Source organism: Nicotiana tabacum, chromosome 21 (assembly GCF_000715075.1).
Source record: "Nicotiana tabacum cultivar K326 chromosome 21, ASM71507v2, whole genome shotgun sequence".
Classification (NCBI taxonomy): Eukaryota; Viridiplantae; Streptophyta; class Magnoliopsida; order Solanales; family Solanaceae; genus Nicotiana; species Nicotiana tabacum.
Window position 1 is genome coordinate 86,990,241 of NC_134100.1, and position 23,995 is coordinate 87,014,235.

A 23,995-nucleotide genomic window follows, 5' to 3' on the forward strand; every position below is an offset into this window, starting at 1 on the left:
TATATGAACATATTCATCTTAGTATTCGTATTACTGCAACATTCATCCGGTGGATAAATTAAACTTTAACGGTCTAATATTTATCACATATAACATTATTGGTCTTATAAATATTCTATAGAATGTACCATTTACTTTGGTAGGCATCATTATATCAAATGGCCAAGTTCGTGGTAAAATAAGGATAAAAATTAATTCAGGAATGCATTAGATAAAATGTATCAAGTTTAGGGAGTCTCTAGATATTCCAACTTTAGGTGAGAAATGATCATACAAACACACAACATTTCAATTGGGCTTACGGGCGATATAAATTATTTATATTCGAAAGTCGCAAAAATATATAAAATTTATATAATTTTTATATGTAACACAAAAATGTATATATATATATATATATATAAAATATATATTTTTTGATTATTATTTTGAGAATGAATATAATATAAAATATCTTTTTTCCCAAAACTGTGGCCACTAAAGGGGCCCAGTAAAGTAAAAAGTCTTTTTCGAATCTCTCTGTCTTCGTCGTTTTTCAGAATTTCCCGTCGGAGATCGGACTCTGTTTCCCGGGCCCCCATTCTCTCTCCGTCTCTCTCACTCTTACAGGTGCGCTCTCTCTCTCTCTCTCTCTCTCTCTCTCTCTCTCTCTCTCTCTCTCTGTGTGTGTGTAAAATTCAACGGAGTTTGGTCCATTGGCTATTGCAAATTAATTAATTTCAATTTCTTATAAAATGATGGAATTTTAGCTTCATTTTATTTCCTAAATTAGTTTTAATTTGAAATGACGTAGTTATTTACAAGTAAAGCTAGGGGTTGTAACGAATTGAGCTTGATTAGACCAAAATGTTTTCGTATAGTTCAATTGTTAATTGATTGCTTGATTAATTTGAACAGCATTATCAAATATTGGGAACAAAAAGGAGAGAAAAAAGAAGAAGATGGGAGTGAAGCAAGCATTAAGAGCTATTGATGCATTTCCACGTGCTGAAGATCATTTGTTGCAGAAAACCAAGTCTGGCGCCCTCGGTATTCGTTCTTAACCTTTAGTTTTGCGCATTGTCAGTGTATAGTTTTGTTACATTGGTTAAGTTGATTCACAATAACAGGTAAAATTTCTTCGAAAACGTCCTTAGTTCCCCGATTCATTAGGTGATGCGAAATCCATCATTGGCAAAACAATTAATGGGTTATGCCATAACCGAAGCTATTGTATCATTTGCCCCAATGATGGCCTTTTTTCATCTCATTCGTATTCCGAGTCCGTTAGTAATCGTTTATGGTGGGTGGGTAAACAGGAGGGGATCCCTGTGGTCGGTTAAATTGAACTTACCACTATCGGTGTATATAACTTAAATCATTTTTTATTTCTTTGCTCTTCTTTGGGGTATAAAATGAGCCTGTAGTGAGTGGAATGGATACAATTAGGATTCTTATAGCCAACCTTAACTAACCTGAGAATGAGGTATAGTTCATTGAGGTATAGTAGATTGATTCTTTGTATTCATTCTTAATTGTTTTTATATTTTTGATACCCGAGGGAGCTAATCCCAAAAAGATGAGAAAACAGTTAGATATTGGAGAGCTTTCATCTGATTTTAGGTAGATTTATTTTAGCACAGATCATCTACTCTCTAGCCGATGGTCTATCGGAAACAGCTTCTCTACCCTCCCGGGTAGGGGTAAGGTCTGCGTACACATTACGCTCCCCAGACCCCATTTATGGGAACTCATTGGATTTTTTTTGTTGTTGTTGTTGTTGTTGTTTATTTTAGCATAGATTTTTCTGCCACCCTCCGCATTTGTTTTTCTTTCGATTATCGTGAGGGCACGTGCGGAGGAGAAGCCTAGATGTCGCGATAAGGAGGTGTGAGCGGTTGGCTTTGGCGGGTACGAGGAGAGGTACAGGGTGGCGTAAGAAGTATTGGGGGAGGTGATCATGTCAGATTTCCGAGTACATGACCCTTTTTTTTTTTTTTTGATTTGCACCGGGTGTCCGAGTCTCTTTGAGCCCCAACTAATCCCGGGGTGCATAGGCCCTCGGCAAGGAGTTTCCCGCAAGTGCACCACGGTTAATTCAAGTTTTACCCAGTCCGATGGCCCTCAGAAATTGTTTGCACCCAGTGGGTTTCGAACTTGAGACCTTGAAAGGGAGCAAACCCCAAGGCTCAAGTCAATTGCCACCAGGCCAACCCGTGAGGGTTAAGAGTACATGACCCTTGATAGTAAGGCGTGCAGGTCGAGTATTAGGGTTGTAGGTTTGGAGGTAGTTATGCATTTTACTAATTTGTGTTGGGTGCGAGGATAGTCTGGTGGTGTTTTGTCTTAGACTTTTGTCTTAAACTGCTAGTGGTTAGTATTCCTTTTCTTCCGTTTCATAGTGCTGGGCCGTATTTACTGGTTATTGTTATTGCTTTTCCGTCTATTTTCTGATTCTTACGATGCTGCTATTATTTCTCTGGTTTCTGTTGTTGGTACTGATATATTTTCTCTTTTCGTCTTCTTGAGCCGAGGGTCTATCGGAAACAACCTCTCTACTCCCTCGGAGTAGGGGTAAGGTCTGCGTACACACTACCCTCCCCAAACCCCACTTGTGGAATTTCACTGGGTTGTTGTTGTTGTTGTATCGTGATGATGTGACTGTTAAATAAAAGAAAAAGATAACTACTCCCTCCATCCCAATTTATGTGGTACTCTTTCCTTTTTAGTCTGTCCCAAAAAGAATGTCACCTTCCTATATTTGAAAATAATTGAACTTTAAAGTTCCCCGTTTACGCTTAATGAGATGATTTATAGCTACATAAATATCAAGTCTTCCTTTCTTTCTTAAACTCTGTGCCTAATCAAACAGTGCCACATAAATTGGGAAAGGGAGAGTATATCGTAAGTAAAAGATTATGAGAATGCAGCCTGTCTATGGTGCATGCTACAAAGTTTTTGTAGGAGAAAACTGGAACTTAATCTTTACCTGACTGGTGCTAACCACTAAATATTTCTGAGTTATCTGTTTACCTAATAGCCCAGCTTTACCATGAGATATCATGAACAATTCTCTCTAACTTTTCATTGATTAGCATTACTTTTGAATGAACAACTAGAAGATTTCTTGGTTATTTTGTCCGTATTTTACTTGGGTTTGATTCTTTTAATAACTTTACTCTTTCCTCCTTTTCATTACCAGTTTCCGTTGTGGGGCTAGTTATCATGGCAACATTATTCTTGCATGAACTGAGTTACTATCTTAATATAGATACGGTTCATCAGGTATTTTACGTCTTTTTTAGTGTAATTTCTTCAGGTTTAGCTTAGTCTAGCTCATCTGAAGTAAGTTTGTGCTTCGACTTCGTCTGTGCAGATGGCTGTTGACTTGAGACGTGGAGAAACTCTTCCCATTCACATAAATATGACATTCCCCTCTTTACCTTGTGATGGTAAGACAATATTTTCTACTTGCTGTCCATGTTTGTTTATTCTAATTCGAGTTTCGCTTTTCTCAGTTAATATTTTGCTCGTAATGTTTCGGCGGTTGATCAATTTTTTCTTTTTGGTAGTTCTAAGTGTGGATGCTATTGATATGTCGGGGAAGCATGAAGTAGATCTTGATACAAACATATGGAAGGTAATTGGTCTAGATTGATGAAAAACTTTTGCTGCCCATCAAACTGAAAACAATATGACCATGTTTTGCACTACCGGGTAATGCATAACACCTTTAGTTTTTAGTATTATTATATTGTGTTCTTACTGTTTCAAAGAAAGATTAGGATCATAGGTAGTTAGGGATTCTAATAGAGAAACTTTTAAACCATAGATGCAGGGGAGAAGCTACATAGCCCCAAGGGTGGTAAAAAATTACACTGTATATAGGTAATATTAGATTTTAGTGGTATATAACATATATTGAACACCCTTTATCGGGAATTGTTTTTACTTCTTTCAGGTTTGAACACCTTAGATGAAATTACTAGCTTCGCCACTGCATAGATGGACTAAATTTTATGGGATGAATAAATTTGTTATCTTGTTATTGGAGCTACAGTAGTCAACATAGATTATTCTGGTGCATTTCCAGTCAAAAGTATTATTAACTTGTTTTTGGTTTGTCATGTAGCAATTCTTTTTCTTATTTTTCTTAGTTTTGTACGGGGTTGGGGGAATGGAAGATGAAAAGAATTGTTCTGTTTTACTGTATTTTTGGATTTCACCTTTTGTTATTGTTTCTGTTTTCTTCAAAGACATGTTTGTAAATTTACCGCTATCTATTCATTGGTTTGGGGGTGAAAGGGGGAGGTTTTTGGAGGCGGGTTTTATCTTTATCCAGAAAAGGGCAATCTAGTGAATTAGTTAATGAATGCGAAATGTCTTGATGGTTTAACTTGTAGCATTGACTGTGCCAAGCTTTTGATTATGGGTAAAATACTTTGATGTCCATTAGTTTGTCATAATTACTTAACTTTTTTTTTTGAAACTGGTAACTTTTCTACATTTCATATGTAGCAAAACAGTACGTAGGTAGTACTGAAACCATATATACAAGAGTCTCTAACTATCACTATCACTCTCTATATTGATTGTAAAATATCAATAATGGTGTCAGTATCATTTGTGTAGATCTGATTACACCAAAAACACAACAGCTAAATAAAGTTTAACTTGATCTTCTGCACCCCATTCTCCACGTTCTCAAAACATCTGGAGTTTCTCTCTTTCCAAATTGTCCATCAAATGCAAGCAGGTATAATTCTCCATCTGGTCCTGTCCTTTGCATGTAGTCCTGTTTCCTCCCAACTTTTAAGAGTATCTATAACCTTCCCAAGCATGGTCCAGGAAATGCCTTTAAGGTTAAGAATAATTCTCCATAGATGAGATGTTATCATATAGTGAAGGAAGAGATGGTTAATTGTCTCTGCTGTTTCCCTACACAAAAAGCATCTAGAACATAAACTGAAACCTCTTTTCATCAAATTATTTTGTGTAAGGACTGCTTCCTTAGCCAGTAGCCACACAAAACAAGCAACTTTGTGAGGAATTTTTATTTTCCAGATGTGTTTCCAAGGCCAATTGGCTATCTGCTGATTGGAGTAATTCATCCTCTTGTAAGCTGCATTAACTTTGAATAAACCCTTAGCGCTGCCTTGCCACCCTAGTACATCTTCACCTGCTTGTAATCCACTAATCTGCTCTAGTGCACACAAGAATTCAACCACTCTTTGTGCTTCCCAATCGTTGATATGTCTTCTAAAAATGATGTTCCATCCTTGAGGTGTCCACATCTCTGTTATAGTCCTATGCTAATGTAGAGCTAAACTGAAGACTTCTGGAAAAGCCACATCCAATCTGCCAACTTCATGCCAATTGTCCTTCCAAAAGCTAGTCTTATTCCCATTATACACTTTGATCTTGGAATCATCCCTCAACTCACTCCACAGTGATCTAATGGATCTCCATAGACTAACCCCATATGGTGTAGTGACCTCCTTAGTCATCCATTTGTCTTCCTGTCCATATTTTACTTTAATAATGTTTCCCCAAAGGAGTTGATTCTCCTTGTTGAGCCTCCACAACCATTTCATTCTAAGAGCTTTACTATGAATCTTCAAGTTCTTGATCCCTAACCCTCCGAGGTTCTTGCCAAACGTGAGTGCTTTCCATTTCACCAAGTGGTAGCCCTTCCTTTCTTTGTTCCCATTCCATAAAAAATTCCTCCTGATGCTATCCAACCTATTGATGACCCCTGCTGGAATGGGGAACAAGGACATCATATATGTTGGAAGTACATTAAGAACTGAGTTGATTAGAGTCACTCTGCCACCTAGAGATAGATACTGGGTTTTTCACCTGGCCAATTTCTTTTCAGACTTCTCTATAACATTGTTCCAAATCCCTATTGACTTAGATTTAACTCCCAAAGGCATTCCAAGATATATTGTTGGTAAAGCCCCTACTTCACCACCCAGAACAACAGCTAACATATCCATGTTTGTGACTTCATTGATAGGGTAAAGAAAACTCTTCCTCCAGTTGATATGCAAACCAGAGATTCCTTCGAAAAGAACAAAAATCACCCTGAGATATTTCAGTTGATCTTCTTCAGCATCACAGAATATGAGGGTATCATCAACATATTGTAAATGAGTCACTTCTAAACTATCATTGCCCCTTCTAGCTACATCAAAACCTTTAATTCACCCATACTGATTGGCTGTTTTAATCATATTGTTAAGACCTTCCATAGCAATCACAAACAAAAAAGGTGATAAAGGATCACCTTGCCTTAGGCCCCTTTCTGCTTTGAAAAAAACCTGTTGGGGATCCATTTATAAGAACTGAAAATCTGGCTGTTGACATGCAGAATTTAATCCAATTTATCCATTTCTGGCCAAAACTCATTCTTTCTAGCAGGCTCAGGAGGAAATTCCAATTGACATGGTCATAAGCCTTTTCAATATCAAGTTTGCACAAGATATCAGGCTTCTTTTGTTTCAACCTAGAATCAACTGCTTCATTGGCTGCCATTACAGCATCCATGATCTGTCTACCTTTAATGAAAGCCATTTGTTGATAGTCCACCAATTGTGAAATTACCCTATTTAGTCTCTGTACCAAAACTTTGGAAAACAATTTGTAAATGCTACCTATCAAGCTGATAGACCTGAAATCCCTTAGTTCCTTAGCACCTTTCTTCTTTGGAATAAGAGCAATAAATGTTGCATTGAAGCTTCTTTCAAAAACTTCTTTGTCATAAAATTTTGAAAAGCATTCATGATATCATACTTCACTATTTCCCAGTATTTGATGAAGAACCCCATAGTAAAACCATCTGGGCCAGGAGCTTTATCTATTGTACATAGCTTCAAGCACCTTAGCACTGCATTCTCTTCAAAGTTACCCTGTAGAGCTTCCTTATCCTCCTCAGTTAAAACTGGGCAATTGTCATAGTGGCATGCAGGTCTCCATTGTTCTTTGTACAACTTCTGATAATAATCAATAATTTCCTCTTCTATTCTAGATGGCTCCTCTGTTAATTCTCCATGTATCATCAGTTGGTCAATATTGTTGAATCTTTTATGTGCAATATGACATGAAAAATTCTGAAAATGTGCCACAATCTTGCAAGTCAAAGTGTAGCAACCTGTTTCCAGAACTTCCCCCTCCCAGCTTCTACAATCCCACATCATCATGATACCCTCTCTAGTGCCACTAGCCTCCAAGTGAGCAAATCTGATCCATCTTCCTCCCCACACTTCTTTGACAATCTCTCTAATGTCCCCCTCTAGTTTAGTCTCTTGGAAGCATATGATATATGCCTTCAGTCAACTACCAAACTCTGCACAATTCTCCTTTTATCCTTGTCATTCAATCCCCTTACATTCCATGAAACTATTTTGAACTGCATGGATCCAAGGTAAGCATCTTCCTCCCCTTGCTCTTTTCCCTCTCGCTTTTGAATTTAACATCGAAATTAACTAGACCTTTTAATTCTTATTCCCCTTTGAATCTTGTCTTCTTACACACACTGTCAGACTCATCTACTTGTAACAACAATTCCAAGGCCTCCTCTTCATGCCCCTGGAAATCTACCCCAAGTAATTTGCCCAGCTTGATCAAATTCTTTTGGACCCATAGTGATGTCTCCTTTGCTGTGACTTGAATGACTTGTTGTTGCTGAATGAGAAGAGGTTCAGCCTCTTCCACTTTCCAATTTTCTATAGCTATGATTGTATTTTGTTGTGTTAATTCCATAGTTTGCTCTTCCATTCCCCTGCTCTCATCTTCTTTTTCCTCCATATATTCTGTTGCCCCAATTAAATCTAGAGAAGATCCCTCGAAAACAGCCTCTGTTATGGCCGCATTTATCTCTGCACAGTTTCCTTGAAAATCTGCACTTTGAGGCTTTGCATGCACAAACGTTTGGGTGGAATAAGGTTCTAGAGCTTCAATAAAGGGATCGCTGGGTAAATCTTGTGAAGTGGGACCTTTTAAGTCATTAAAAATGACTTGGCCTACAAAGTCTGGCCCAAAAGAATTATTAAAAGCAGCCTCCTTAATGGGCTTAGCTTGCTGGCCCATTTTAGTTGCTTCATTAAACCCTACCACCTGCTTCTCACATGCATTTGTTTTCACATATCTTCCAACTATCAAAGAAGTACCACCCACATATTTTCTGTCTTTGAAATCCGGGTATTTTTGTACTATAGCACAGTTGGTAACCCTATTTTCCCTCTGGGTAAAGGCAATACCTGGTTCTTGCACTGTATCTTCTTCTCCGATGCCTCCCTCTGCTAATTCCGGTGAGACTTCATATCTTGTCTTGCTTTCCGGCCAGATTGGAATGTGGTGAGTGATTCCTTTACAAGTTATGGATACCTCTCTTGGTAGATTCCTCCCATTGTTCCTTACCAAAATTCGGGCCTACTTCAGATGATTTTTGAGCTTTGTTTCTTCTTCAGTAGCCACCCATCCTCCACAGAATTCGCCTATTTCTTGAAAAATTCTCTGCGACCAGAGATGAAGTGGAATTCCTACTGCTTTAATCCAGGTTTCTTTGATTTCAATGGCATTTGAAATACACCCTGCCATGGGGTTCCACCATTCTAATTGCAACCTGAGCTTTTTCCAGAACCATTACCCTTGGATGGTCCTCTCAGCCATGTATCTATTAGGGAATTCGAATAAGAACAAATACCCGTACATCTCATAGATGTTCACCCCAAAAACATTTTTCCAAGTTGTAGTTGACCACCTTCTTATGTCAGCAAGTGTGGGTTTTTCCTTCGCCTCTTCTCCGAAACTCCCCACTAAACATCTCTTCAAAGGCCCATTCTCTTGTGCATTAGCAAATTCAGAGATGTCAATATTTCCACTGTTGCAAGTCACCTCTGCTTCTCGAAGACTCCTAGTCTGCCATTTACTATCTTGTACAGCCTTCTTACAAGGATAGTTGGCCTCAGTTAATCTTGGGGGAGCAACTACTGCTACTTTTTTTGAGTATTTAATGAAGTTGTTGATCTTAAATGCTACCTCATTCCAACCTGCATTAAAGACTGGTTCATGAATAATAAGTATTGATCTTCCTCCACCATTTAATGACAGAATACTCATGTATCTCCCATGCTCGTTAAATTTCCTGGTGCAAAAGTGCTCTGAGCCCTGCTCTGAAATTTTCCATCTCCTGACCACTCTATTTTGGTCCTTTGAGGCCTCTTGAAGAGTGAAGCAAATCCATTCCATGATCTTTTTGCTCATGGTCGATCTCCTTATCATCTTGCGACTTCTCTCAACCCATTCGTACCACTCTGAGTTGCTAGCAGACCACCTAGTAATATCAAAAGATTTGAACCCGGCATTAAAGTAAATCCTGTTCTCGCCCGTTCCAAAACCTTGGATAGGGATAAGAATGGAGAAAACAACCACAAAAGGTGATTCCTTGAAAAGAGAGAACAAAGGGAGGGGAAGAAAGAGAAAGAGAGAGGTATCTCCGATGGGAGAAAACCGGAGAAGGAGAGATTCTCCCTCCTAGAGGGGAGGAGAGAGAAGAGTCTCGAAAAGAGTGCCTGAGAGCATTTCAAAAGCAAATGTAGAGAGCAATCTTACTTTACTAGAAAGAAAGACATATAGGTTACTTATCTTCCTTCTACCTTCTAAAGTTACATTGATTAGTAGCTTCTTCAAGTAGTATTGATACTGTAACAAAAGAGATATAGGTTAAAAATATTTACCTTTTTACTTTTCTTATATTTCACACTAACAATTCATATTTGTTGTCAATAGCTTAAGCTAGTTTATTCATAAAAGATTTAAGCATCTTCTAGCAATACTAACTAGAAATTTTTTGGGTGGGAGGTTTGTCCAAAACACCAATATTCTTGGTTTAGTGTAGATATGGAGATGAGAGAGGTGGTAGAGGCTTTACTCTAGTTACTGTTCCTAAGAAAAACGTGATGCCTCACAATATATTAGGACAACTATTATGATTCTCTATCACCTGGTCTCTCGTTGTAACCCCACAATTAGGAATGTCAGTGTAATTCACCCAACATTTCTCATTCTTTCTTAACTTGGTAGTTGGTATTAGCTGTCTAGAGCTTCTGGAAGTCCTAAACTTACAAATCTGAAGACATGCCCCTTCATTCCCCACCTTCCCTGTTTCATTCTGTTAGTCTACCAAATTTTTCTTTGCAAGCTTTGTAACTCTGAAAGAGAGGATGAAAATATTTAGCATTTGTCTTCTGTTTCATAGATTATAGGAGTAGAAGATTTTGTAATTTTCTTTTTCCTCGAATTGGCATTTATTTTCACATGCAGACCACAGCATATGCATGTCCATGCATATCCTTTTATTCATGCTCTTCTGGCGATTAAGGTTGAACGTTTTGCAGCTTCGCTTGAACAGTGATGGCCATATCATTGGCACTGAATATTTGTCAGACCTTGTTGAGAAGGAACATGAAGCTCATAAACATGGTAATGTCTTTGGTTCTTCTGCATTTGGGTCGTAACACTAGTTTAACTGTCCACTTTTCCTTTATCTGAGTCCAAGTTGTATGCTTGTATGCTTATGCTTTAAACCTGCTTAGTGCGGCCTTGGCCCTTGATCATGTTAATGTTAATTTCTCTTTTGTTAGACCTCAATGACTTTTATCAAATTTTCTTTTTCTGGGAGTGGATAGATGGATCCAACTTGCAAAAAACAAATAACTTCAGAAATTCCGTTTATAGAGATATATCAGTTGATATTTTTGTGCTCCAACTTGCTTAACACATTTCAGTATATTGATTAAGTTGTTTTAAGAAACAATTTCTACCAGATGCGCACAAAGACCATCATGAAGATTTGGATAAGATCCATCTTCAGGGCATTGATGAAGAATCTGAAAATATGATCAAGAAGGTTAAGCAAGCAATGGCTGTTGGGGAAGGATGCAGGGTATGTTTTTGGAAGTTCTGTTTTATGCTTGTTCTCGTATTTGTAACCCCCCCCCCCCCAAATCTCTCTCTCTCTCTCTCTCTCTCTGGGCCTTAAAATCTGCTGCCACTTCGGCCAACTAAGTGATGGTGGTGTTGCATTTTACTGATGCTTACATTGTTCTGTGCAGGTGTATGGGGTTTTGGATGTACAGCGAGTTGCTGGGAATTTCCATATATCTGTTCACGGATTGAACATTTTTGTTGCTCAAATGGTCAGCTCTGTTGATATTTTAAAATTCTTCTTGTAGATTTGATGGACACACATGATTACTGTTGGAAAATGTGCATACTCCATTGAACTTTGTTCTATTATAAGGTATCAGCTATCAGGTTAAATAGTGTGAGAAGTTTTAATCCGTAAAATTTTGATGGTATAGTTGGAAGATGCTAGAGTTCATTTAAGAAACTGGAGCAATAACCCTCCGTTTGAGAGTTTTTTACTTCGGTTGTTGGTGTTCTATCATATTATATAGGTGGTTCAACTAAAGTGGAAGTTCTGCTTTGTCAATAAAACTTGCTAGTTATTTTGTACTGGTGCATGACAAAAGGAAATTGTGCTGAAGCTACTTTTTAGATTTTGCTTGTGGTTTGATCTATGATCATTTAGTTGTACAACGAGCTCCTAGATAGCTTGTGAAACAGGTATAGAGAAATTAGGAATACCACATTTCTTAAGGGTCTGAGTGCAGAAATCTTTTCATTTTTATTTTAATCCCTGTTCTGAAGTACATCAAGCTCTTCTCAAAGCTTGCATGTTACAGAGGCATTTAAAGGATCCTTTTTCTCTCTTTTCTTACTTCCAGTTTATGTTCTCACTCTTATTTGTATCTTTTGAAAATGCAGATTTTTGAAGGGTCTACTCATGTCAATGTAAGCCATATCATTCATGATTTGTCATTTGGGCCCAAATATCCAGGTATTCATAACCCGCTTGATGGAACATCACGAATTCTGCGTGGAGCAAGTGGCACATTCAAATATTTCATTAAGGTTTGTGGTATAGCCTTCATTGTTAGTTATGGAGATCTAATCTAGTGTTTGTTTGAATACTCTTAGAGCATTCAAACATAGCCTTGACATACTTTCTTTCTTTTCTTTTTTTATTTTTTAGCATGGACCCGTGACCATTTTTCTTAAAGTGGTGAGATGAATAAACTTGTACTTATGGTTGCATGCTTCTGTTATTTGTCTGGTTTATGTTGTGGAATATGAGTAACTTGAATTTAAGTCTGTAAATCTGCATCCTTTTCCATTATAATAGGGACCTAATTATCCTTGTTCTCCACCAAAGGCTAAATATCTGCAATTCTTGGCTTTTAAAGATTAAAATGGCACCAAACCTACTATCCTAAAAACAGAAAAAAGAAAAGGAATCATGAAATGGCACCTTGTTGTATAATCACATAGCATGAATTGTATTATAGCTTTTTTACTGATAAGAACAAAATGAGAGAAGAAAAGGAATCATGATATTGCACCTTGTTGTATAATTAATTACATAGCATGAAATATGCCGTCCAAAGCAGTTTATTAGCTTTAATACTCCTTGCAAAAAAATACTCGATGGATCATCTAATTAGTGCATAGATTCACCGCTTTGCTGCTTTACACAACCTCGTCAAAAAAATAAAAAAATTCCACTATCAACTGAAAAAGTAAGGTGACAATTCTTATGGCATCGGGGTATGTCACTGTTAACAATGTCTATTATTATTTTCGTTTAAGGCCACGGTTTTATGACTAGGGAACTTTTTCCTGCTGCCAGCTTCCCTCAGCATCCAAATTTTTTTCATTTGGTGGATTTTGTACTTCTTTTTGAAATGTTAAAGCCCACCCAAACCTCCCTTCCCATGGGCCATCAGTGATTTTTTCCACTTTTTATGCATTGATGACTTGGACCAGTAACCTTACGATTGGAGGTGAAAGATCTTCTCCAGTAGGCCAACCCCCTTTAATCCATTTAGGGATTTTATGATGCAAAGCTAAGATAAACAAATAAAGTGTTTCCTCTCTAGCGACTTAAAATCTTAGACGAGACAATTTACAAAATCGAGAGAGGGCTTGGTTTCAAGTATAACTGCCGCTCCTCCACAAAAATATTTCCATGTGTTGGGTCAAGAAAAAAAAATCAAGACTGAACGTGAGTAATGTTACGCGGCGCCTTCCTGAAGTTCCTTGGAAGGGCGATGTAAGGCTAAGCAACCGATGTCAGTGCGGTTGCTATGCGCCAACTGAGGCCCTCGCCGTACGCTAGACTAGATTGTCAGTGCCGTACGGGAAAACCAATGTCGTGAGCAATTGAGCAGCGAAAAATGAGCAATTGATGATGAAAGCTGATGATTGTATTGATGATGATGAAAGCTATTACAAGATGCAATGCGGTGTCGGGGGGGAGACACCAGTACAAAGAATTGTTTGAATGCTTGAATGTTTGAATGCTTTGGTCCCCCTTAATAATACTTAAAAAAAATAAACCAAAATTACATGAGTTGACCTAAGAAAGCTGTAGAAGCACACTGAAAATGAATGAAGTAAAACTACTCTATAATTACAATGAAAAGGACTTAGTCTTCTATGGAAGCAAGTCCGATGGCAGCAACTTTGTCTTGAGCATCAGGGTCTGCGCGCGCATTGCTGTTGGCGCGCGCGACACTATTTGGATCTGCCAGCGGCTGGGCGCTGGTGCTTAGCATTGGGTCTGCGCGCGGGGTACTGTCTGTACGGGCGGCGCTGTTGGCAACATGATGGATTGTGCGCGCAGCATTGTCGGTGCGCGCGGCACTGATGGCATTCGCCAACCGCTGGGCGCTGGCACTGATTATCGGTGGGGCGACAGAGGCGCATGTGCGCTTGTCACTTGGCGCTGCCGAGACCACGGGGCCGACCGTGGCGCTAGGCGTTGGGAGGCTTGCCGAGACGCCACGGGGCGCGTCCAAGGGGTCATGGGTCGATGATGGAAAGCAGCCCATGACAGTAAGCGTGTTTGTAGACTTAAAATAAACTGTCTCCTTCCTAGCAAGCTTAGACTTGGATGAGACAGTTCAAACAATCTAACAGTGTTGACAAGGAATATTAGTTGAAGCATGTATCCTGATTGGCTTGATTTTCCTTGTGAATGTTTTGGCCAGAAGATTAGTGTTGAGTCACAATGATTTTTTCTTCTGGATGTGCTCTCGTGCTTGCATGTTTTGACTCTTGTTTTTGTCATGTAGGTTGTTCCAACTGAGTATAGGTATATATCAAAAGAAGTTTTACCAACTAATCAATTTTCCGTGACGGAGTACTTTTCTCCCATCAATGAGTTTGATCGGACCTGGCCAGGTGAGTGAGCCTCAGATACCCTTCTCCCTTTTCATCTTGCTCTGTTTATAGTTCGCTGAATGTCTTTTGTGACTATATGCAGCTGTATACTTCTTATATGATTTATCACCAATTACTGTGACCATCAGAGAAGAACGTCGCAGTTTTCTGCACCTAATCACTCGGCTCTGTGCAGTTTTGGGTGGGACATTTGCCTTAACAGGTTTGCCTTTAACACTTAGCTGTAAGATTTAGATAAGGTGAAACCCCACTAATAAGGCATCAATCCCTGCGAATTTGTTTTGTTCTTCTTTTTGAAATGCTCCTCCTTTAGTTGAACTGAAGGCTCTTGACTTGAATATCTTTGAAGAAGTTAAATATCATTTTCTCAGGTGTACAAAAAGTGTTTAGCAATGTTTGGTGTGAGAAATTGTGAATCTTGGGTTTTATTTTGATTCTTCCTCACCACCCATATATCAAGAGCTGAATGCTAACTCCTAGGGGAAATCCCTCTCCAATAGTCTCTAGTGTTTGGATCTCTTTTTCCCAGTTCTCATGCAAGGAATCTGTATTTTAACTTTTTGTGTTGTGATCATTTGCCTGATATTTTTATAGACCACAGCATCTGGAGGCGACTAGGTTTATATATCATTCTTGCTATCAAGTACGATACAGATTTTTTTGCTGATTTTATGGCAGTGATGGATTTGGGAATGCAGTGTTTCTCTTTATTTACACTTAACCTAAGAAGTCGTTTACTAATTAAGAATCGACGAGTCACTTTTTCATAATGCTTTTGGTGTACGTCTGTCTTAAAATCTTTTCTTGACTGGCATTTACCCTGTAAATTGTTTCTTGAAGAAGAAATTTAACTGTTAGTCAGCCTCAGTCAGAAATCTTCTACATATAATCAAACACACTGACATGTCGGTATTCATTTTGTGATAGGCATGCTAGATAGATGGATGTACAAGCTTCTTGAAGCTGTTACAGAGAAAAACGGCAGAACTATTTTGCGCTAAACATAGAGACGTTGCACTACTAATAGTTCAGCCAAGCTGAATTGCAGAACTGGTGCACTAGGACAGGAGCTTTAGCCAACAAAGCAGATCAACAGCAAGTTTATGTACAAGTGCGCTTTCCTGCGTCTTTGGTAGCACTAGAACAAATACCCTACTATACCCAAGTTTATTCTGGCTGATTGAGAAGAAAAAAATCATTCACTGGTCAATGTAACAAAAATCTAGGACGCCGCTCAAAAGTTTTGTACATTTCTTCTCATTTTTGTTCACTTAGGTTGAGAACTATCATAAATGAGTATGTTAACCTATTTTTGTGCTTTACTACAGCCATTGTGCTCAACGTGGCATTGAGAGTACATTCAATTCCTAAAGTTGATGTCCCTCTTTTTTCTAACTGCGATTTTGGGTTACTGAGAATAGTTTGTCCAGCTGAATGAGCATTCTTATTCTAAATTTTAATATAAATCTTTTTTGGGCAAATTTTGAAGTAAAAATCACCAGACACTTGTTAGGCCAAAAAAAAACAAATGCTTCCAGGAAAAAAATAAATTTTAAAACATAATTTGACATGATAACTATATAAATTGTAGGTAGCTAATTTGTTGTGTGTGTGTAAAGATTCACAATATAAAGTTATCTAGCACAATAGTCAGTATTCCAATAGAATAGAAAAACTCAAAGTAAACTTTCCACTGTGAACCTTTTCTTCTGTTGATATGAGAATTCAGTACGTCCAACATACAACAGTTAGTTTTACAAAGGCTAGGCTAGTACATAATTTATAGAAACTGAATACAGAACATCAATAAGTACTACCTAGTACCAATCATGAACTCTGGCAAAATTGATGCATCTCAAGCTTGAGATGAAAAAATCATAAACACAGCGAAGAACATTCCTTTATAGATCGCGTGGGTGCCTTTTGAGACCAAGTGGATACTGAAGTGCTATTTATATGGACTTCAAATATAGTAAAAAGTTGTATCATCTGCACTCTAAATACAGCACCTTTGTAATCAACACACACAGTTCAGAGCCGGTGTTCAGCTGCACCTTCATCTATTAATGGAGAAGTCCCAGGGGGCACGCCTCCTGAACCAACCAAAGCAAATTACATGAAAACCTAATCCTTCATTTAAAACCTAAGGAGCCTATGATGGAGGCAGCATGACATTATCACATCATTTTTACTGTGGTATTATGGATCAGATTTTCTCTTCGGGTCCCACCCCACCCCCAATTAACTAATCCTCTCCAATGTATAATGAAATACAGCATAGTAGACAAAACAATTACATGCATATGGCCCTAATAGCATCATATCACCAATGTTAGTTCCCTCCAATACGTGCATAATGTGGCGAAGCCAGGATATTTGCAAAGGGTGTTCAAGATTTATTATATATTTATAAAAAGTAATTTTTGACCTATATACATAGTATTTTCAATATACTCGGTATAATTTTCGAATGAAAAGTGTTCAAACCCTTCACTCTATGTGGCTACGCTACTGTAATGGACCCTATAATAAACCACCCATTACAAGTGTAACATCCTACAGACTTGGCTTTTTCAATCTTCTTTTCAACATTTTGTGTTCAGTGGTTAAAGTAACTACATGTGTTGGAAGATGCTTCTGCGGAGTATACAAGTCACCGTTAAGCAGATCCATTTAAAATTAATCAAGAAAGGAGAATGAAACTTGCCTTGAAATGGAGTTCCTCCCTGAACTCTGATCACCACTATCCTTGCCATCTCCGAAGTCATCAAAACGGCTTGAACGGTTATTGCGGTCAGACTGTGAATCTCCAAATCTACTAGAACGGCCCGAACCAAAATTACGGAAACCACCCAAACGTTTTGAGCCTCCAGAACCACCAAACTTTCCTGAGCGGCCCGAGCTAGTTCCACCATAGCCACCCCCTGATCTTCCTGAACCAGTTCCACTGTATCCACCTGTTCGAGAAGATGAAGCGCCTTCTCCACCAAACCTGCTGCCTTTATTTCCATAGCCACCAGAACGACCTCCACCAAAATCACCAGATCGACTACGCATGGTGCCTCCATAGGAACCAAAGCGGTCGCTGCCTTTGCCCATGTCACTATACATGTCTGCTGCTCCAGCCTCTACTTTAATACTTGGGAGCTATTTTCAGCAAGTACATGCAGAGAAGATAGTTCAATGAGATAATAATTCTATATACCAGTGTATACAGAATATTCCAACTGGCTCATGTTCGACTTCAGCAATTCAAGAAAATTAGAAGCACCAAAGATTATCACAAATGCAATGCTAAGATAAAGGAATATGATTGCAACTCCTTTGCAAGATTAGTTCAAAGTAGGAAGTTTCTGATAAGGTAGTGTAAAGTCAGAAGTTTGTGTCCCCTCAATTAGACATTGATATAAGTGGATCCTGTGACAAATAATTCGATTTTCAGCATTCTTTCCAATTCAGATAATCCCGTGATTGGATTATACATATAATTTAACTTTAAATAACCAGCGATATAGATAGAAGAAAAAAGTAATAAAACAAGTTAATAATTGAAATATTTTTAGTTGAACGCCCACAACGCTATGGAGATTCCTTTTTTATGCATTAAAAAACACAAAACTATGAAGACTCAAAGTTCAAACTCCATTCTTTCTTTATTAACAAAGGGACAAGAAAGAAAAAACAAAAAAAAACACCCGCAGCAGGCTCCTTGAACACAAGTATAACAATCTACTCTAACAGCTATAGCAGTTCAACATGCATCTATTGCATTCTCCCCCGTTTCCATAAGCGGAAATGTTAACAAATCTTAATGAAGATATTAAAAAGTAAAAACTGTAAGGTATAAGCACCCTTACCTCAGTAAATCTGCATCCGGCATCATGCTCAATACCTTTCACATCCCTATGCTGCTTTGAGGAATGCATGAGAATGGCACTTCCTTTCTTCCCAGCACGTCCAGTTCGACCAGATCGATGAACAAAGATCTCTGAAGAGTTTGGAAGTTCGTAATGTATCACCTGAGCACCAAAATCTCTACTTTAACTTCAGATAGCAAAAGACAAAAAGCAAACTGCAATCAAAGAAGACTCTAAAACTTAAGACATGAACACATTCCCCTCTCTCTCTCTCTCTCTCTCTCTCTCTCTCTCTCTCTCTCTCTCTCTCTCTCTCTCGGTTTTTGATAACTGCACAAAAAGACTTTTTTCTTTATATTCATTGAATAATCACTGAATGAAGAATTGGAAAAGTAATGAATTTTTGGAGGATCCGACATGGGTGTTTCAAATGAGGCAGATCATTACGTAAATCAATTCTTCAAGTGGGAAACAAGGGAGGAAGCAGCGACTAGCTTTATGGCACTGTAAAATAACTAATTAACAGTGGAAATATCCTATCTTTGCTGGGAATGGAGTGGATAATGCCTCGGACGACAGTTGAGTTGCTAGTATTGGAGAGATGCCTTAGAGGAAGAACTACTAATATTTCATCTGGAAGCCACTCACCGGTTTGAGGATACATATAGCCGACCACAACTTGTTTAGGGCTGAGGCATACTTGTTGTTGTTGTTTGTAAGCCACTCACCGGTCTGAGAGAAGAAAATTTGGGAAGAAAGGAATTGGATATGATTCGAGGGGTTGGTTTTGATCTAAGTTGCTCGGACACGGGTGCGGATCTAGAGATCGGATCCTTCGAGATGTAAATTCTAAAATTCGGGGATATGGATCCTAGTACGGATACGGATGAGAGGATCCGGCTAAAAATAATTCAAAAATATAAAAATATCTCTAAATTATGAGAAATTTCGTGGAATACTTAGCTTGTATAAGTGTGAATTTCTTTATTCTCAAGTTGTAGATAAGTAAAGTATTGATTTCCTAGATAAGGTATGCTATTTTCTTTAGATTTACCCTAGTTTTAGTTCTGATAAAGGGAATCAAATTGTATCTCGTCTCGAATTTTTCTGTCTGATGTGGTCAAAGTATCCAAAATTGTTTGACCAGATCCGGTACGGATCCCATACCCACACCCATACTAGTGTCGTGTCGACACGGATACGGCACCTAAACTGCCATGTCGGAGCAACTTAGGTTTTGATTAGCCAAAGAATAAAATGTAGATGCTTACAAAACCTCATACGTTTGGTTTAAAATTGAAAAAGGTAGACGGCCAAGAGGATTTCACAGCCTTTCGAGCTCGCTAGACTAGCAGCTTTTGTTAAGACATCGTAGCACTCTCTTGGTGCACACTTCTCTTGCTGATAAAATATTTACTTATATTCTTAAAAAATGGTTGGTTTGTTTCTCAAAGGATGTTCAAAAATGCTTTTGTCTGTATACTCCTGTACGTGATGTGAAATTTGTCTCAAGATACAATGCCCCGTAGCTCACCCTAAAATATGTAAGTATCTATGTGCACTGCTTATCAGAAAGTGGACACAGAAGGGAAGACAAGGAATGAGAAATGATTGAAGCATAGTTAACTAATCAGGCAAGTAAAAGAATGAAAGACCAACCAGATCAACATTAGGTACATCAAGCCCTCGAGCAGCAACATCAGTGGCCACCAATACATTGAATTGACCTTGTCGAAAACCGGACAGAGTTCTCTCCCTCTGGCTTTGTGTGATATCCCCATGCAAAGCTTCACATCTCAAAGTTTTTTGCATTGAACTCGCCAACCTATCAGCATCACGCTTTGTTTGAGTAAAGACAATACACTTGCCTCCTTTTGCATGCTCCTGAAGAACAAATATATGCTCAGTCTTGAAATTTTAGACAAAAAACAAATCACTTTACTCCTTAGGTGGATAGCAACAACATGCAATGACACTAGATCAATAGGTTAGATATGAAGTAGAACTGAAAAGAGACTTCGGTTATAGATTCATACTGATATTAAGGGTCCAAGAACTGCCGGTTTCTGACGCATCTCACAAGCAATTGAATACAAGGAAATTCCATCGGCTAATTTCTGGTCAGAATCCCCTACCTGCACACACATTCACACATAATTATTTAGCATAAAAGCCTGTAGGGTCAAATAAAAATAAGATAGAAGTTCCTGTCCACATGGTGAGAATAGCGGCCTCACAAGATCAATGTGAATTGGCTTCTTCAAGAACTTGTTGGTAATTTTCATTATCCAACTTGGCATTGTGGCTGAAAACATCATCGTCTGATGTTTCTGCCGAACATTTTCAAGAATGGTTTCAACATCCTCCGCGAAGCCCACGTTAAGCATCTGATCAGCTTCATCTAGAACAACGAACTGGATTTCTGATAAATTCAAGGACCCCCTCTTCAGCAGATCAATGATCCGACCAGGTGTCCCAACAACAATGTCTGCACCCCTTTGAAGAGTACTCATTTGGCGTTGAATGGGGACACCACCATAAACACACAGTGTATCCAAAACAGGAGCAGACTCATAAAATTCTTTCTCCACCTGCCGTGCAAGTTCTCTAGTGGGAGCCAAGATCAATGCCAAAGGGTTTCTTCCCCGTCTGTATAGTTCAGAATAACCAAAAAGATTTCACTTGTAACGAATTTCACATTCTCATTTGAGCTAGAAACATTTGGATTGGCTGAAATTGGGGCATACTCTCTTTTGAAGCTGACGACAACAATTACTCCTTCCATTTCAATTTATATGACACACTTTCCTTATTAGTTCGTTCCAAAAAAAATTACACATTTCTATGTTTGGAAACAATTTAACTTTGAACTTTTCATTTTATCTATTTTACCCTTGATGAGAAGCTTTTATAGCCACAAAATTTATGGTCCCAAAACGTTTTTACCCTTTATCCTTTAAAAATCACAAGTTTCAAAAGTCTTTTTCCCCCCTAAACTTTGTGCCGAAACAAAGTGTATCATATAAATTGAAACCGGCTAAAAAAAGATAACATTAAATCTGACCAGCTATTTGTGTAACAATCCCTTTCAATATTTGGAAACAATTTAACTTCATAATTTTTATTTTACCCATTCTACCCTTAATGAGAACATTTATAGCTACACAAATCTCATGGCCCCGCAAAGTTTTACCCATTAAGCTTCTAGGACCACAAGTTTAAAAAATATTCTTTTTTTTCTTTAACTCCGTGCCGAGTCAAACTAACTCATATAAATTGAAACAGAGGGAGTACCAAAATAAATCCTACAAAGAAAAACAGATGGAACAAACCCTTTTTTATTGTTGAATTTGATGATCTTATCCATGATAGGAATGCCAAAAGCTAGTGTCTTTCCAGTTCCAGTTCTAGCTCGGCCAATCATGTCCGACCCCTGCATTGCTGGTTCCAAAACAGCTTTCTGATACAACCCAAAATGAAAAGATTCTAGAATCAGAAATTGTTCCGCAGATTTTCTTTTGATAAGAAACCAAAACCAAATGAAAATACATATGTTGGAAAGACAAACTTAAATTTCCCCCATTTGTGTGTTCAAAAGTAGCGGAGCCAGAAACTTCAGTAAGAGGATTAAAAAAATGTAAAAATGTCACACCTAAGATATAAACCTTTGTCAAGGGGATTCAATAGTTTATGTATAAAAAAAAATTTGTCTTTACCCTTTTTGCACAGTGCAATTTTTCGGCAAAGGGGATTCAACTGAACCCCCTTCACTAAAGGTAGCTCTGCCACTGCGTTTAAGGGCCTGCATTGCACTATATGACCAAATTAATCTAAGCATATGGAGACCAAAACACTAAACAGAAAGCTCGCCAAAAAACGATAACGATAAGAAGTAAGGAACAATCTTCCCCACTTGACACCTCAACATTCTTTACAAGAATATACTACAATATCTTCTAAAGGCTTAATGTCATTGCCTACTTTAACTTATCGGTCCTAAATAACTTCACATGCGGAGAGAGTGTCCTCCATCAAGTCATTTCCCTTTCTTCAGACTGTCCAACGCAAAAACAAAACCTCGTGGAAGTCATAGGAAATCCTGGACAGATTTTTGTACAAATTTTAGTGCAAACTGCATTAATACTGTGATGAAGTGAACAGCCGCATAAAACCTATGTGCAGAAAACCCTCTTTAATTCTAAATTACTCTTTTCTATATAAAATATAAACACTCACAGAGAGAGAAATTTAGGAGGTACAAATGCTGTTATCTTTTTCCAAAAAAAATGACACATGTGCAGAGAGCCTCATATTCTGAATTACTCTTCTCTCAAAGATATTTTAACACCACCAATAAACACACAATTTTACATCAAAATAGGAGTTAAAAATGCTTTTTTCCTCAGACGGAAATGACGCATGTGCAGAGAACCCATCTAAGTCTAATCTCTACTCTTTCTATCAAAAAACTTGAATACCATCAATGAATACACAAATATAGCAAACCATGAGCTAAAAATGCTGTCCTTCTCATTTCAGATAGAATCTTGAATACCATCAATCAATAAAACACACAAATACAGCAAAATTGGGAGCTAAAGATGCCTTTTTTCAGATAGAATCTTGAATACCATCAATGAAAAACAGACAAATATAGCAAAATTAGGAGCTAAAAATGCTGTCTTTTTTTAAGGCAGAAACACTAGGTGATTTCTTCACCATTTGTCCAAGCCTTGGCGGACACAGTTACACATAGAATGAGCCGAGCCCGGACACCACGGTTATTAAAAAAATGCTGTTTTTTTCCTATAGAATCTTGAATATCATCAATCAATAGACACACAAATATAGCAAAACCAGCAGCTAAAAGTGTTGTCTTTTTATCACATAAAAATAAATTATAACAATTCAATAAAAACACCTGAATAGGAAAAAGAGAAGTAATTCCCCTTTGAGCCAAAGCAGAAACAATTTCCTCAGAAATACCAAGCTTTGATATCTCAAGCCCAACCCCATTATCAACATCACACTCTTCTTCTAAATCTGCAAATGCAGTAGCAGCCACATTAAATGCCCTCACACTATACCCAAAATTACCATTAACCCAATTCGACACTGCTGCTGATGGAGTTACAGAAGTGGTAAAGCTGTGAATTTGTGAAACTTTAAGAGCATTTCTTGGAATGAATTTATCAGTACTAAAGATATGGGAAATTGAATTTAAGGTGACCCTTTTTGAGGTTAGTGAAGATGAAGTGTTTCTCAGTAGAAAAAGACTATTCATTTTGCTGTATCTTAAAGGAGTGGAGAGGGAAGCCATTTTCTTCCCTTTGGTGATAAGGTTTTTGGTAGGGTTTATGAGAATAGAGAGAGTGTTAAGTGATAAGCCCCCAATGAACATTTATATACGGTTGGAAGGGGCTGTATTAAAGAGAAAAGATTAAAATAGTCCCCTAAGTTTGGAGTTTATTCAAAATGATCGCATACTTTCAAAATGATAGCATACTTAAATAGCCCCTTAAACTTGACACGATTTTTCGGTTAGACATTTTCATTTAGTTAGTGATCAAATAGACACTTCTAATTAAAAATATTGTGTCTTGTGAATACCTCGTGCTGACATAATAAATCACGTGTTAGATTGAACTCTTATGCGAATCTTATACTTTCACCACTTATCGCTAGTGTTACCACCATTCTCGGCCGTAAACCACCATCAACTTCTTCCCTTTTCAAAACTACTACCTTTTTTAGAATTCTTATGTTATTTCTTTGAGATATTAGAAAATTTATTTTGGAGAATTGGACCTCTTTGTTTGAATTTGACTCACAAATTAAGTGTTTTGAAG

The 23,995-nt window shown here is 37.9% G+C and overlaps 2 protein-coding genes across 3 annotated transcripts; one reads left to right on the top strand and one right to left on the bottom strand.

Annotated features, from left to right (window-relative positions):
• The first annotated feature begins 452 nt into the window (after window positions 1–452).
• On the top strand, window positions 453–15,684 carry LOC107806491 (uncharacterized). 2 transcript variants are annotated; one of them, XM_016630650.2, is made up of 12 exons: window positions 453–609; window positions 898–1,029; window positions 3,182–3,264; window positions 3,356–3,431; window positions 3,552–3,619; window positions 10,380–10,464; window positions 10,809–10,927; window positions 11,097–11,180; window positions 11,812–11,958; window positions 14,181–14,289; window positions 14,372–14,491; window positions 15,217–15,684. In XM_016630650.2, the coding sequence occupies exons 2-12, from the start codon at window positions 942–944 to the stop codon at window positions 15,288–15,290; spliced, it is 1,053 nt and encodes a 350-aa protein (XP_016486136.1). In that variant the 5' UTR covers window positions 453–609; window positions 898–941; the 3' UTR covers window positions 15,291–15,684. The 2 variants fall into 2 exon arrangements, with proteins under 2 accessions (XP_016486136.1, XP_075098345.1); XM_075242244.1 differs by lacking the exon at window positions 453–609 and having other exon boundaries at window positions 654–1,029.
• Window positions 15,685–15,976: 292 nt separating this feature from the next.
• Window positions 15,977–23,542, bottom strand: LOC107793762 (DEAD-box ATP-dependent RNA helicase 53, mitochondrial-like). Its single transcript, XM_075242394.1, has 8 exons — window positions 23,068–23,542; window positions 21,479–21,606; window positions 20,384–20,795; window positions 20,183–20,281; window positions 19,806–20,030; window positions 18,147–18,308; window positions 16,997–17,436; window positions 15,977–16,382 (listed from the first exon to the last, which is right to left on the bottom strand). The coding sequence occupies exons 1-8, from the start codon at window positions 23,464–23,466 to the stop codon at window positions 16,346–16,348; spliced, it is 1,902 nt and encodes a 633-aa protein (XP_075098495.1). The 5' UTR covers window positions 23,467–23,542; the 3' UTR covers window positions 15,977–16,345.
• Between the last annotated feature and the right edge of the window lie 453 nt (window positions 23,543–23,995).